The 15,504-nt window shown below is 54.7% G+C and overlaps 2 protein-coding genes across 3 annotated transcripts in view; one reads left to right on the forward strand and one right to left on the reverse strand.

Moving 5' to 3' along the window:
• RBPJL (recombination signal binding protein for immunoglobulin kappa J region like) overlaps nucleotides 1-15,504 on the reverse strand; it is a 16,142-nt gene continuing 638 nt past the window's right edge. The window contains exons 2-14 of the mRNA XM_075042181.1: nucleotides 15,190-15,209; nucleotides 13,990-14,131; nucleotides 13,147-13,379; nucleotides 6,366-6,491; nucleotides 4,604-4,674; nucleotides 4,223-4,338; nucleotides 3,192-3,366; nucleotides 2,636-2,773; nucleotides 1,974-2,083; nucleotides 1,735-1,875; nucleotides 1,228-1,383; nucleotides 886-989; nucleotides 1-458 (exon numbers count right to left, since the gene is read on the reverse strand). Coding sequence (XP_074898282.1) covers nucleotides 185-458; nucleotides 886-989; nucleotides 1,228-1,383; nucleotides 1,735-1,875; nucleotides 1,974-2,083; nucleotides 2,636-2,773; nucleotides 3,192-3,366; nucleotides 4,223-4,338; nucleotides 4,604-4,674; nucleotides 6,366-6,491; nucleotides 13,147-13,379; nucleotides 13,990-14,131; nucleotides 15,190-15,209 — 1,806 coding nt within the window. The 3' untranslated portion in view covers nucleotides 1-184. The remainder of the gene's footprint in view (nucleotides 459-885; nucleotides 990-1,227; nucleotides 1,384-1,734; nucleotides 1,876-1,973; nucleotides 2,084-2,635; nucleotides 2,774-3,191; nucleotides 3,367-4,222; nucleotides 4,339-4,603; nucleotides 4,675-6,365; nucleotides 6,492-13,146; nucleotides 13,380-13,989; nucleotides 14,132-15,189; nucleotides 15,210-15,504) is intronic.
• Nucleotides 13,079-15,504, forward strand: part of MATN4 (matrilin 4) — a 23,550-nt gene continuing 21,124 nt past the window's right edge. For both annotated transcript variants that reach the window (XM_075018352.1, XM_075018360.1), the window contains exon 1: nucleotides 13,079-13,190. The gene's annotated coding sequence lies outside the window, so the exon portion shown is untranslated. The remainder of the gene's footprint in view (nucleotides 13,191-15,504) is intronic.

Raw genomic sequence — 15,504 nt, forward strand, 5'->3', positions numbered from 1 at the left:
TGACGCTTTCATGTGAGATCTCAGCAGGGTGAGACGCTGCTGTGAAGAACAGACAAGTCAGCAAATCACAGTAACGTGGCGGGCATTCGATGTGCGGGGAGGACCCTTTGGCAGGGCCACCTTGAGCCCTGGATGGGGAACCCTGGGGCCAGGGGTGAGGCCAAGCCTCTGCCTGCCCAGCTTGCTAGCTCTGCATGAAGAGGTGGAAGTTGGTCCTGGTGAACTCCTGATGGATGCTGTCAAGTAATCTGTCCGAGTCCTGGGGGACATCTGAGAGGACCTGCTGCCCTGGGATGAAGCTCTGCTCCGGGGTGTAGGTGAACGTGAACGAGCTGGAGTAGATGAGGCCATCATCCCTGATCAGCAGGAGTGGGACTGTGATGGGGTATCGCAGCCACCTCCAGTCACTGCCAAAGGCAGAGACATCAGGGACGACGCAAACAAGGGACTTGGGGCTCCTGGGAACAGGGCAGGAGAAGAAAACATGCATTAACAGATGAGGGTCCCATGCAGAAGCGGCTGGCAGCAAGTGCTGGCACATGTCCTCCAGCCTGGAGCTCAGCGTGAAGCCTCTGGCCAGTTTCCCCTCTCCTCGCTGGTGTTTCATTCCTCTCTGCCAGGGCTGCTTGCTTGTTTGCAGCCCCCTAAGTTCCCTGTTGTCTCCCACCCACTGCTATCCCCAGACTGCAGCCAGGGCAGAGAGCAGGCAGCAGCCAGACTCGTCCCTGCCTCTCCTTGCAATGCTCATACTTGGTCCCACAGAACGGGCAGTGCAAGTGTCCCCGTCCCCAAGGTCAGCAGCCACATCCCTCCCAGAGCTGCCCAGCACAGCCCAAACCCAGCTGCTGTTCCCTGCCTGCTCCCTGGCCCCCTCGGCTGTGTTACCTGTACATCGTCTCTGCTTCCACGTCTCCGAACCAGACCTTGAGGTGCGCGTGGAAATGCTCCCCCTGCACCTCCAGCATGGCCACATCCCCGCCACCCGTGAGCTGTGACGGGCAGAGTGCACGGCAGCGTGTGACGTGGTGGAATGAGCCCAACTCCTTCTCCCACAGGATGCTCTCCCTGCGCACCCCGTCCCCACCGCAGCAGTCCAGAGCCAGGCATTCCCACAGCATCCCAAAACCAGGAGATGCCGAGCGTGGGTGCAAGGGCTCAGGAGCAGGAGCCATGATGGAGGCAGGTGATGGAGAGGAAGGGGTGGCCCGCGGCCAGTGCTGTGCCTACCTGCAGGGCAGTGATGAGCGGCACGGGGCTGACAGGCTCGCGGACGCAGGCCAGGCTCTCGCTGAAGGTGTACTCCACCGTTTCGGTGCCGATGATGGTCCAGCAGGAGCCGTCGTTCAGCAGCTCCCGGTTGGCTTCCTTCGGGCAGGGAGATGCCTGTGGAGAGTGTCACAGCTCCAGTAACACTGCAGCAGGGGCAGCAGGGGACTGGGGCCAGGACACCTGGCTTCTTCCCCTGGTGTCTTGGTTCCAGCAAGCAACTACTTCGCTCACTGGGAAACAGGGATCATGGTGCCTTTGCAAAGACCTCGGTGACAATGTTCCCACCTAAGCAGGCAAGCCAGAGGCAGACGGCTTTGTAGCAATTCCGACCTTAATTTGGATGCTAGCCCCCTTCAGTGGAAGAAGAAGATGTCGCTCCTGGTGACATGTTCCCCAGCCAGAGGAGCTTGGAAAGAGGACAGGGAGCACCCTGGGGGTCCTCACCTCCTCCTCACACTGCCGTACCTGGAACTGGATCACTTTCTCCGTGGAGAGACACAGGTACATGCGGTCGCTGCCCTGGAACTGGAAGGCGCATTTGTGGAGCTGGGAGATGGGCTCGTCCACGTCCAGCATGGCATACTGCTTTGTCACCTTCCGGATGATCTGTGGGCAGCAGCAGCATCTCAGGGATGGCATCCATCGCTCCAAGCCACAGAGCAGCCAGGTCCCTGTGCCTGAAACCCGCAGGGATGGAGGCTTACCAGGGGAGGCAGGGTGATGCCGGTGGCCGTGCAGACCAGCTGGACCACGGAGCCGTAGCGGATATACCCTTCCCGCAGGGGGAACTCGCTCCGGGTGCAGTGCTCATCGGCTTGCCAGGAAGGAGAGAGGCAAAGTCACCGCCCTGAGCAGCCAGGGAGCAGGTTAACCTGGGCTGCCTTGCTATGCACAGGTCTGGCTGTGCTCCCAGTGCTTTCTTACTGCCTTCTCTGCTCTGCGGGTGCTCACTGCCTGGAGAGACCACTGCTCCCTGGGAGCCCAGCATGGGAGAACAGGACTGGGATGTGGTACCTCGCAGGGACACTGCCAACAGAGATGCTGTTGGGCTGTGGCCTCTTCCAGGCAAGTTACTTGTTTGGATTTGTGAGCCTCCAGACCAGTACAGTTCTTGCTGTCCCGTTTGCAGCCTGTGTGCTCTCAGGGCGTGATGCCAACCCTCAAGGCCAGTGGGAAACAGCCATCGGCTCCAGAGATACCGCAGGAACACCAGGCAGAGGTGAGATCTGAGTCAGGTTCCCACATCCCCAGGCTAATTCCCACTCCTTTTGCCCCCCCAAAACTGGCTTTGCAGGAGGGGAGAGCCAGGGCCGGAGGTAGCCAGCCCTGGGCATGGCCAGCATCAGTGGTCCCACAAGCTTCTTACCCAGGTGGAGGGTGAAGGCTGCCCACTGCCTGGCGCTGGCGATGAAGGCTCCCCCCTCGACAGAGAGGTAGCGGGTGCTGACGGTCTGGGAGCGCAGGCGGTTGAAGAGGGAGACTTTGGAGCCTGAGGAGATGCAGACTGCTGGGAGAGGTGGTTGTATTGTTAGCACTTGCCAGGTCCACGTGTGGCTTGATCTATGGCTTTTGTCAAGCCAAGGGAGGACAAGTCCTGGTTACTGCTGTAACCAGCCCAGCAGAAAGCAGCACCCCCTCCAGCTGCCTTTCTCTGTATATGACTACCAGCCCAACTGGGCTTTTTAAAGGTGAAGCCCAGGGAGTGGGCAGCGTGTTGGTATCAGGGCATTACACGCTGTGGTGGCTGAACCCTTCAGAAAAGAGACATCAATATGCCCAGATACATTCCTCCTCTTTGGGGGATGCCCATGGGCTTTGGGTCCAGCCTGGACCACTTCGCAGCTAAGCTGTGAGCATTCAGAGAGCATCCCACCCTGGGCTTGCACCCGCTTTCCTCCCCACAGAGCCATCCTTGTACGCACGGTCCGTGTTCTTCAGCGACTGCTTCTTCTGCGAGGGCTTGGAGATGACCTTGATCAGCTTGCTGTGGAAGGTGCCAATCTCCTGCCCGTTGCTGAAGAAGAGCTTCAGGACCAGTCGGAAATGCTTGCGCTTGTCTGCGTCCGAGATGTACAGTGCCTTGGCACAGCTGAAGCCCTGCCAAGGGCAGAGAGAGGCTGCCAGCAGCTCCAGCCCAGCCCCACCAGCCTTCCTCGCCCTCCTCACCACCCCGCAAGGACATAATAGTGCCCTTTCAAAGAGCCCCGGGTTCATTTAAAGGGGGAAACAACCAGAGATGTTATTACAGGTGGAATGAAGAGCTGGGGATCAGCAGAGGCTTTATTTACACTGGGGGCAGAGAATTCCTCATGGAAATGAATGTTCACGTGTGATTTATCCCACATAACATGAGAAATCACCCTGGGTTTATGGTTTCCCCGCCGTCCTGGCTGATACACCGTGCCATAGCAGCAACGCAAGCACTGCAGACAAAGGGTCTTTTTGTAAGGTTTCTGGCCCAACTCAGACCCCGTGCTCTTCAGGGACCCCAGATAATTCTTTTTCTTCTTTTTTTCCCACTATCAAAAGATGCCAGAGCTCTGCTGAAGCTCTTGAACTTGGGTATTGACTGAGGGTTTTTTAGCTCTTTATCTGCAAATGAAAGACTGGGCTCTACATTTTGCGATAAGCAGCAGTGCTGCTCATCGGGAGAAGGTACCGGGGCTGAGGGAGCTGTGCAAATTTTGGCAGCTTGCCTGCCACAAGGCTGTCAACCTGAAAAGATGGTGCCAAAGAAAGATGGGGCTCTTTGCAAGGCAAGGGAGCCTGCCTGGCTGCCCGGGCTGCTGCATGTGCCACAACAGGGCAGCAGAGCAGGAATGGGGAGCGATGGCTAGGAAGGAAGGATGGCGACATCCCAAGGAAAGGGATGATGCAACATTCCAGGGTGTGGGGTGACACCAGGGACAGCCCAGCCCCTGCATAAGCAGCTCCAGGGAGCAGCAGGCTTTACCTTTGCGTCTGGCTGCTCCTCGAAGCTGAGTTTCTGGGTCTCCATCAGGCTGCTGCCCATGCTGTCCAGCCCCATGTACCCGCACACCCGAAAACCCGTCTCTCCCAGGTCTCTGTCTGGAATAGACAGGGAGAAGCACCCTCCAGCCCCCACACAGGCACAGGCATGGGCTCGGCTCCTCCTGGCACGGTGGGTTGCCCCAGGCTCCAGCCCTCCCCAGGTCCGCACCACAGAGGGCTCAGCCTCAAGGGGGAAAGAAGAGTTTGGGGGTGCAAAGATAAAAAAACCTGGGTCACTCTCCCCTTTGCAGAAGTGGAGGGCAGCTCTCTGTGGCATGGGAAGGGAGGGAGGAGAGGTCCAGGGCTGCTGCCAAACGCTTACCTTTTATCTGCTCCTGTTTTAACTTCCATCCTGGCCCGCTCAGGTAAACGCAAGGTGGGGGGCAGAAAAACCTGCAGAGGCAAGAGGACATTTTCTTACTGCACTTCAGCATCCAGAAAAGATGCTCGGGGGTGACGGGATGGCTGCGCTGAGAGCACAGACCTTTGCCTGAGGCTCACCGGCACCGGGAGCAACCCTGCACCCTGGGAGGTACGTGGTGCTGCAGCGAGGGGCTGGGGACCCCCCGGCTGGGGGGGCCACGGGCAGGGCTGGCCAGAGGAATCGGGCTCTGCTGAAGCAGCTGTCTCAGCCTCTCTGCCCTGCCCCGGCTGCCTCCAGCCGCAGCGTCCAGCCCCAGCCCGGGTGGCTGCTACATCTGTGGGTGCTGCTGATGGCCACTAGCCCACTGGCCCCGGGATGGCCCCAGGAGGGGAGGACAGGGCGCCTCAGCCCGCCCGCCCTGCCCTGAGCCAAGGGGGGGATCGGGCCCCCCGCCTCTGCCTGCCTGCCATGTGGGAGTTTCGGCAGGTCGGGAACAGAGTTTGCATTCACAGCCAGATTCAGAGCCCAATGCAAATAAATCTATAGCCAGGGTTTTAGAAACCTATTTTCCTGTGTTTTATTTGGGTTTCCACTGTCTTTGCACTTGTGTGAATGGTGCAAATTCATCCTCTATTGATACTGGGTAAAGCGCTAGCAGAGAAAACACCAGTGCGGGGGGTTGGATATTTCAGAACCCTAAAGTCCTGGGCATGGGTTTATTTAAACAAGTCATCCACAGCACAGGCCCCTGACTCCCACCATCAAGAAAAATGGCACCAGCACCTTTAAACTTTAACCTGGGAGCTCCGTGCTGGTTTTCTCTCCCTCTCCAGACCCGGCATCTGATTTTCACCTCTTGCATGGGGTCTGGAGCAGGGGAAAGAGGCTGTCCCAAAGGCTCAGTGATATGGGGCCTTCCCTCCCGGCTGGGAGACCCAGTCCCGAAATAAAACCTTTACCTGTGGACCAGCAGCCCCCAGCAGGAGACTGGATGCAATGAGGACTTTGTAGGCACAGCCAGCCCAGCTTAGAGCTGTCTCCTGGGGTCGCTGGGGTCTGGGTGGGTTACGCCTTACAGGTAGAGCTCGTTGCCTCATAGCTATTCCGCACTTGGTAATAACAGAGGATTATTTATATCACAAGGATTAATGGAGGATTAATTATATTACAGTGCCACAGTCTGACGTCACTGCCCAGGAGTAGCAATTTTGGAGATTCAAGCCAGAACCTCAAGGTTGCAGTGCGGGAAGAATTTTCAAAAATAGCAGCTTTTGGAGACCATGGGCATTGATGGAAACATCCCAGTCCCTGCTGTGGCTGTTTGGATTTTAAGACAAGATTTCCAGAGCATTTAAAACAGTAACCTTTCCTCTTCTTCATTGTTGTAATTTCCTTCTTGGGGGGTAAGGTTTGAATAGTATCTTTCCTTCCTTCACTTCATCTTTCTGCTCTCCAGTACTTCACAGGAGGAACCTAACCACTAGGAAATGTCTAACTGGGATGGATGCGCGGGGGGGGCGTAATATCCTTCTTGTGTTATTCAGTTCACAAAGACTAAACAATGGGTTTGGATGCAAAGAGGTCATGAGTGGATGGAGAGAGGATATGTTAAATCATTTGCTTCACCAGCTGAGATCAGAGAAATCTAGCAAGGCTGAAATCAAGCTTTAGGTAGCTGGGTTTGGAAGCGGCTACAGGAGAAGCCGGAGCAACCTCCTACCTTTTTTCGTTGCCATATGACTTCTGTGCGACTTTGGCATGCAGTATCAGTACCGTCTGGTCTGCCGGCAGCTGCAGGTACCTCCGCACACCGTCTCGAAGTGGGTTGGTTTGGTATGGGTTGGATCTACAAGACAGTGGTCCCCCAGCACTGTAACACCAGAATCGGGCTCCTCGCCTTGCCCTACCAGCCCTATGCTGAGCCAGGAGCCTGGAGCTCCCTCCGTGTCCAGCCTGATGGGGCGAGGAAGGTGGAGAGGCTTTCCCACCGGGGAGCACTGTAGCTCAGTTGCTCTAAGACTGGGGCTGGCATTGAAAAATATAAAGTTTGGATAACTGAATAACTGCTTCATCAGTTTTCCATCAAACACACACAGGGCACTATGTTAATAGCTCTGAAACACCCATTTCTAAGACTTCCAGTCCCACGCAATGGTGGCAGTGCTGTAACTGATTATTAATTTGGTTTTCCACCTGATGTGCTTGTTGCTGTATGTTTTTTTGGTGAGTTGAGAAACGATGCTGCTGAGCTGTGAGTGCAGCTGTCACGCAAGGAGAAGCTGCTCGTTGGCTTCTGTGAGAGCTGTTGGGTGAAAATAGCTGCATTCTTCTCCAAGACCTAGGAAGTGGGTGGTTTTGCTGATTCTTTCTGCTCTATTAACCAGAAGGAGTTCCCGTGCACCCAGCATTTAACTCTGGTAACTTAGTAGGTTGGGCGTTAACCAGCTAGAGAGAGAGATGAGGTGGGTCCAAGCCCAAGGTGCCCTGCTCTGCCACCTGGGACGCGTGTGCAAGAACTGGGGGATGAGAGTGGGGAGAGTTATGGAGTGTCTACTGGGGAGGCCTTCTGTGGTGCTGACTTGCTTTCAGGGGAGGTGAGACCACCCATCTGAAGAACACCAGCTCCTGCCCTACTGAAAGCCCCTAGACCTCCTGAGTACCTTCAGCTGGATAAGAGGAAACAAGGAATCCAGAGGAGAGGGAAGGGCTGCTGCCTGGGCAGGAGTCCCTCCTTTGCACATCTGCCAATGTTTGGGATATGGCACCAGGGCACACTCAAGAAATTGCTCTTACCAAGGGGACCCAGCCTGGCTGGTTATGAAAAGGTCTTGACTTAAGCCTGATCTCTATTATTCCATGGGCTGAGCTCCCTTGCCTTGCTGCAAAGGGGTGTTTGTGCCTGCTGGTATTTGGACAACGTCTCTGTGTTTCTGCTCTGCATGGTCAGGGGATGTTTTTGGACCCACCTAGATGAGCATCAGACCCAAACTAGATCCAGTATCCTCAGGAGAGAGAAAGCTATATGGAAGCTGGCTTCAGGCTCTGGCTCTTGACCCTCCCAAGGCTGCTGGGGGTCACTCATGACCTCTCCACAGAGCAATGGCCTTGCATCGGAGACAAACAGCAGTGGCCAAAGAAGGCTGTGAACCACAGCTGCAAACACATGGCTGAGTCACCAGGAGAAAGTGGCCGGGGACTGTGGGCAGTGCCAGGGGATTGCTCAGAGGAGAAGCAGTGAGGATGGGGGGCACCAGCCATGGCCACAGCCACCCACAGAAAATCTTGCAAGAGGTGCAAGTGGAGCATCCCCATTAAAACCAGTTCCTATTCCTCTTAAATGGGCTAGAAATGGAGAATAATTGAGGGCATAAATGATCAGATGTGTGAAGAGAGGTAAATCTGGTCCTGCCAAGCACCCCAAGGCAGGCTATGGTGAGGCTCACCCCATGGTGAGCTCTTGCTGGGCTCAGAGGCCAGAGCAGGTTCCCAGGGAGAGAAGCAGCAAGCAGTCATCCCAAGCAGCCTTTTAGAAGAGTTCACCTGCCAATTCTGTTCTTCCCAGTGCAACATGTGCATTTTAAAAAGGCTATGCCCTTTACAGCTTCTAGGACCCATGTTACAATTCACTTTAAACGTATATCCCTTCACTTCCAGCTTTCCCACACTGTGGATGGAGTTGATGCTCTCCTGTTTGTATGTGGAAGATAAACACATCTCCAATACAAGCAAATATTTACCCAGCATCTCCTCTGGGTAGTCCCACGGGGACCTGATGCTTTGCACTCCACAGATTCTCCCACCACTGCTCTGTTCAGTTATTAGATGGGCGATACAGTTTCCTGCCCTCCTTGTTCTCAATTCTTTATCCTAGATGCGTTAGCCAGATCACCAGCAAGCATAAATCAACAGAGCCCTGCCAAAATCAGATTTACAGCTGGTGCCAGTGTCACCCACAGCATTAGCTGCCGCTCTGTGTCTGGGGAATGAACGTTTTATGGCCACAGCAAGCCTGTTCCTGACTGCAGAGCACACAATGCAACCAAGTTCTTCTCCCCATGGCAGCCCCAGTGCTCCTGCCAGCACACGGCTCTGGGCTCAGCCACGGCTCGCCCCAGCCCACACTCACGGCAAGGCAGAAGTTGCTCCTTTGCTAGATAGACCCTCAGATTGCCCTTAACAGCTCCCGTGCCCAGGCTGGATCTGTTCCCTCCAACCCTTGCCGGGCTGGGAGGGTCCGGCTCCATCATGCTGAAGTTGAGCTTTATCAACCAGTATCCCACCAGTGCTTGCTCCAGGGAGGGGTATTTAGTCTTGCTGAAAAGCTTCACTCCAGCCTTTCTCTCTCCTGAATGGTTTATATCTCTGCACAGCCAAAGAGATCCCATAAGAAAGTTATTTAATCTTTTTCCATAACGGCAATCTGCAGCTGTCTCAGTCCTCAGCTGCCAAACAATACTGTGATTTCAGCTTTGAGCCGCCTTTGTTATTTTCCCCTTCACCAAAAAGCACCATTTGGGAGTCTCTCTGCAAAAGTTTGTTTTTTTTTTTTTTACAGAACTACTGATTGTGATCAGGATAAGTGTGGAAACAGATCGAGGAGAAGGCTGTCCATTGGCCTGACACTGGATATTCTTTTACACTAATGCAACATCATGAAAAATGAGTACTAAACCTTGCTGGCTCCATTCAGTAGCATTTTGCCCTCAGTTTGTCAGAGACAACGGGCACAGAGTGGGGAAGAACCAGGCTGGGTGTGAAAATATTTCCCTGGTGAGTCTTATCATTCAGTATTCAGTGCAAAATGAGGAGGGTAGCTTTGGGTCCTTGCTCGTGTCTCAGCTGCAGAGACATATGCTCCATCCCTGTTAGTGTCACCCACCAGCACCGACGCACTCACCAGCACCCACCCATATACCATGGGGTCTGCCTGGGAAGCACCTATCCCCGCGGAACTGCTGGGCTGGGAGCTGCTGGAGGAAGCCTTTCCCATTAACCCATTGGCAGAGTAAGGAACAGCCTGGTACCGAAGCCAGGCAGCGGCAGGGAGTGTTCAGGAGCAAACTGCCAAAACCTGTGGATTAAGACGTGTGCTGACAGCATAGCCAGCAGCAACGCCGGCTCCACAGAGCCTCCTGCGGCACCAGCTCGGGGCAGGGCCAGGCTTGTGCAGGTATCACTGCTCCCTGCCATCCGTACGTAATACCAGAGGCACGTGGGTTACTGCCTGGAGCTTATTAAAGAGCCTTCTGGAATAATTATCCACGTGCTATTTACTGCTTAAAGTGGGAACGTGCATGCCAACGGCAGGTAAACAGATCGTAGTTCTTCAGATTTGATGTCTAGCTGGAAGAACGACTACCTAGAAACTTGTTTTTCTTTTCTTTGTCCATTCTCTGCAGCCATTGCCTTCCAAATTTTGGGGCTAAATTGTTTCAGTGACGCACTTCTGAACAGTGCTCACCATTCTGCCCACGGAGGCGACCACCCAGCATCCATCATCTGGTTTAAATTTACCTTCACAGAGTCAAAGGGCTATTGCTAAAGCAGCTCAATATACCCACTTGGCTCCTTCTGGCACCTACAGCCTCCTCAGGGTTACAGGGAATTATTCACTCCTTCTGACATTTATTATATTAAATTATTAAAATGCTTTGATTGTAGTGCAGTGTTAGTTCAGTGTCACGTTAGCAGCACCGCACGGGCCAGGCTCTTAGAACTCATGCTAAAAGCCTCCTTTTCAGAGCCTGAGGTCTCAGCTGGGACTCGAGTGCTCTCGCACACAGTTAGGCATTATGTGGAAGCAGGGGGGGGAGCAAGGGGGGAGCCACCACCTTTCTCCTACACTGATTTTTGTAAGCCTTTCCCCTTCCCTGCTCAGCCTGGCATCGCTTACCACCAAGGCTTTTTCCCGGCTTTAGGTCAGGATGTGCCTCCGGAGAGGCTGCGAGCGTGCTTTGAGGTGCATCTCTGGGGTGGCTCTGCCCTGGTGTCGGAGGTGGGAGAGACCCAGGGCACCCGTGGCTATTTGCAAGCCCTGGCCATGTTGCTGTGCCCTCTTCCATAGGAAATGAAGCAGAAAATGAGGAGTGCCCTGTGTGCTTTTCATAGGAGACACACAGCTGGACCGTCTGGTGGAGGGCTGCTTTATGTGGGCACGCAGGGAACCCAGGCAGGCGCTGAGAGGCTTTGGTAGGGTCAGACCCTGCAGTCACATCACTGATTTTAGGAGAGCTGATGTTTAACACCACAGCTGAAACTTAGCCCTCGCCTTCCCAGCGGTGAGTGTGGGGGGCATCACTCAGCGCTTTGTCCTGCCTCCAGCCGGGAAAAACATCTTCTCCTTCCTTGGTCCCAGTGGGTCGGGCAGGGCTGTGCATCCCCAGCGACCTCCCACCACAGAGCACTGCAGCTCAGCGCATCCTGCCTTCCCACTCGGGCTGCCGCCCTGGGTGACCGCCCTGCCGCAGGCACGGCTCCTGCCCGTGTCACAAACAGGGGAGAACCCAACCAAGGGGCCTTTTCAGCTCAGCCTTCCCCTGCCGCCGGGTCGCACGTCTCTGCTGAGACCGCCACGCTCATGGCGTGGGACGTATCCTGGTCTCCACGCCACCTTCGGCTCTGTGAGAGCAGATCAGGCCGGGAAGTCCCACAACACCCTGTGTGTCCACCCTCGGGCAACCGCAGGAGCAGAAAAAGCACTTTACGGGCACCGGGAGAAGGAAACTGCCTTCTGCACTGCTGCCTTCCAGTTCACCGACGTTCACCAGCTCAGTCTGCAGAGGAAGGCATCCAATTTTTTCAGTCCCCTGGGAATGAAAGTCCTGGGACTCAGGAGACCAAAATACGACCCCGGCAGCTATTGTTTAGAAACTGGGTCTTCAAATCAACTCTTTATACAAGAACTTTAACTCATGGTAACAGTGTCCTCAAGTGCAGGTAACACTAAATTCAAGTGCAGAGGTTTAACTTGCTGCTTTTTCCCCACAAAAGAGCTGCCGTTTGCCTCACTCAGGAGATGGCTGCCCTGCAGCTCGCTAGGGACTTGCTGCCACAGAGGTCAATTGTTCTTTCCTCAGCTTGGGGAAACCAAAGGTTCTAATAAAAAATATCCATTTTAGAAGTCTGGGTTATATTTTGTACAGAGCAGGGGAGAAAATGCCTGCAGTGCTCTTGGGTATGGAGTCAATGCAATGTTTATGCAAAAGGAAAAGCCATTAGAAATCACAGAAATGAGAAGCCTGCAGTTTCTGGCTTCCCTCATTTTTCAATACCTCCTTTAATCCAGACCAACCCAACCCACAAGCCCTTGTATATGCATCGGTATTTATAAATCCTATATTTTCCTCGCTGCACACACAAGTGAAATTCAGCCTTTTCTGGGCTTGGGGGATTTATCGACCACACCAACAGCAAACACCAGCCGAGAACAGGAAGCACGAAAACCCTGCAGCGGTGAGCTCTGCGGGGGACGGGGGGCCAGCCGGAGTGGTCACCCCGGGCATGTTCCCGGCTGCCCTGCGCCTGCCCCTGCAGCACCAACACCCTCAAAAATGCCCTAGTTTGGTAATGCAGTATTGGCTCGTCTGCTAGAAAATTCAGATGATGTGGGTGATTTACCATAGTCTCCTTTCTTTGTTCCTCTTGTAGGCATTGACGTTAGTGCAAAGAGGAAGGGAAGTGCTGTTAAAGCAGTAAAAGACAGTCCTATAAAGCACTAAAGGTGGTTCCTACCACCGCGACGTAGATCTAAGTCCTGAGAAGAGGTGGAGGGCTGGGAAGGTCTATTCCAGGGTGTCTAAGAAGACTCTGCTGATGTTCTCCATCACTACAGTCGAGCACATCGGTTGACCTTCTTGCTGGAAGCTCAGCCCGAGGCTCTGCAGCTCTCAGAGCTCTGGTCTGCAGCTCCCTGCCTCAAACCCACCTCCCCACTCTGCAGCCACTGCCTGCAGAGCTTCCTAAACTCCCCCAGGGCACTGTAGCTCAAATGGCTATTAAGCTCGGACTCCCCTTTTTCCAGGACTTGCCGAGCCTATGGGGCTCCCAGGTGCACTCCCACAGCAGGGGAAGATGACAGAAAAGTGAAACAAAAAAAAAAAGAAAAAAAAAAAACCCTTCTCCCTGCCCGACGAGCTCCTGGCAGACAAGGGCTGTGCCCGCCTCGATGCCGATGCCCCCGCACAGCTCCGACGATCGCCTTTTCCACCTGCGCGCAGCTCCGCTCGCCCGTGGGCACCTGCACGGACGCGGGGGTGGGAGCCCGCGGGCACCCCCCACACCGAGGCAGGCGGCTGGACAACCCCCCCCGCCCTCCTTCCCCCCTCCCCAAAGCGCTGCCCCGGGGCCGGGCCGGGGCGCGGCGGCCCGTGCCCGCCCCGCCGCCCCCCCCCCCCCCCCCGCTCCCCCCGCCCCGTTAAATGCCGCGCGGGGCCCCGCCGCCTCCCAGCGCCGCCGCCGCCCCGCTCCGCGCCCCGAACCGCGCCGCTCCGCGCCCGCCGTACCTGACCCAGTAGCGCGGCGGGGAGCGGCTCCGCGGCCGGCACGGGTGAGTGAGGGGCTCCGCGGGCGCCGCCGCCCCTGCGGGAAGGGAGAGGAGAGGAGCGGGGGTGAGGGTGAGCCCGGCCCCGGCCCCGGCCCCGGCCCGGCGGGGGCTGAGCCGCGGGGCTTGTGCGCAGCGCCGAGCACCGCCGCGGGGGTTGGCAGCCTCCGGGGGGGGCTTTTCCTTGGAGGGGGGCTGGCAGGGAGGGGGAGCAGCGGTCCTGGGTATGAAGAGCAGCAAGCAAAGCCGGGGGGGTGGGGGGAAGAGGAGAGGCTTTGACGTGGGTTTTATCCCCAAAAGCGGTGGGCTGGGGGGGGGGGGGGTTGGTGGGGCAGTAAGAGGGCATGGTACCCCGCTCTGTCTGTCTGTCGGTGCCTGTGCACAGGACGCAGAACTCTTCTCCAGTGCCGGGATGGCACAGTTCGCAGTCTGCCTGCCCTGCTCACCTTTTGCCTAGCTTTCGGGCAGGTTCCTGCTTACACAATCAGGGAGCTCTTTTAGCAGAGAATAATAAGGTCTGGTACACCTGGGCAAGGCGTACTGAGCAACAGGAGATCGAGATCCTGCAAAAAGATAAGCTTGAAAGTGTGCCCTAAGTTTGTTATGCACTGTTTCTGCACGACTGGAAAATTGGGTCTGTGCGTACTCATAAATATGTTTGCACAAGCAATCACCCACCTTTGGCTTATAATTCCAACCATTTCACGGGGAAAAATTAGCTTTGGGCACTTTTGTTCCAAGCAATTACGTGGGAAAACTTGTTTGGAAAATCAGATTATTCTGCACTCATCGTATTTGTGCTAACATGCAGCCGTCCGAGATAAGTGGAGCTGAGCAGATAGACGATGTGGTGGTGGTACGTGCTCTGCTGGGGTTTTCCCCCTCGTTCTGTGAGGACGGCCTTTGCTGTGGTGCAGGGAGCTGCCGAATCCATCCGGGAGGCAGGGCTGCAGAGAGGGAAGCGGTGTCGGTGAGGAGGCCAGCAGCGAAATGGGACTGTCCCGCTTCGAAGGAAGCCACCATGTGTGTGCAGTGGGACTGGGAGGGGGGAAAGAGGGCTCCAAAAGAGGAGCCTGTTCAGAGCCCTAACTCAGAGAAGGCACACAACTTTCGCTCTTCTGCTTAAAACCGTAGGATTTTTGCTTCAGTCAAGCCCGGATTATTGATAAAGTTACTATGAAGTCCTCCCTGTGGGACCCTCTGTAGTGTCTCTTGATAGTAGAGATCTTTTTTTTTCTTTTTCCAAAACCAGGAGCAATTAATCACAGGCAGTCAGCGTGCAGGTTCTCAGTAGCAAGTAGAAACTGCATTTCACAAGCAGATTCTTGTGATCTCTGCAGGGATTCACTGGATTGGCATTTGGTATCAGCAACGAGTGTGTGGGGGGGAAATCTAGTCTTGGATCTCTGCCCTGATCTTTGCCACCAGGATATAGATAAATTTGGCCTCATCCGAAATACAAATTCCTGCCTGGAAAGCATGCAGGAGATCTTGGTGTTTGTAGTAAAATGACACTTTCCATTGAAGCAGGCAGGGTATTGCTGCATCCAACTGGAAAAAGCTGTTGCTGATTTTTGTGGAAGTTTTAACTTTCTTTTTTCTTGAAGAATTAAAGAAATTTTATGTGATTAGTACAAGATGGGCTTGGAAGCTGCCCTTGCTGGCAATGGTAGTGAACAGAAAAGACGTAGCCAACAAGGCAGCCTGTTGTAGGCAATCTGCGGTCACAGAAGATGTTTGTGCTCCGATTGCTCATAACATAGCATTTCCCTTGAGGTTGGCATTAGGGGTTAAAGGTTTTCAAGAGAGGCCTTTGTTTAAACATCTTTAAAGTTTCCAATAGGGGCCCCTTTGTTCGCTTTTGGAGCAGTGTGCCTGCCTTGTTAAAAACTCAGCCCTCATAAAATGCCATTTACAAATGCTTGATGAATAGGGCTGAAACATGGAGGGGGAGATAAGTAGTGTTTGTATCTACAGGCACATGTGAATTACAGACAAGCCCTACTGTGAGTGAATAAATGGGACCTAGAAAGAAACACACCAAAAAAAAAAGATTGAGTGGTGCTTATAAACAAACTTATAAAAATCAGCTATTCCCCCAGAACCAGTCAGTCCTTCTTGTGCCAGATGTCACACGCGTCTCCTCCAGCCGTGCCAGGAGGCTGAGCGGCTCCCGCCACTTGTCATTACCTCTCAGTAATCATGTTTTCTCCACTTTGGGCCCAAACAGTAGCAAATTGATCACTTGGGCTCCATTGGCTGGAAGGGGGCTCACGCAGCTGCCGTAAGGGCTCCATTGAGCAGGCGGGCACGGGGACCT

The sequence above is a fragment of the Buteo buteo genome, chromosome 2, assembly GCF_964188355.1.
Source record: "Buteo buteo chromosome 2, bButBut1.hap1.1, whole genome shotgun sequence".
Taxonomy (NCBI): Eukaryota; Metazoa; Chordata; class Aves; order Accipitriformes; family Accipitridae; genus Buteo; species Buteo buteo.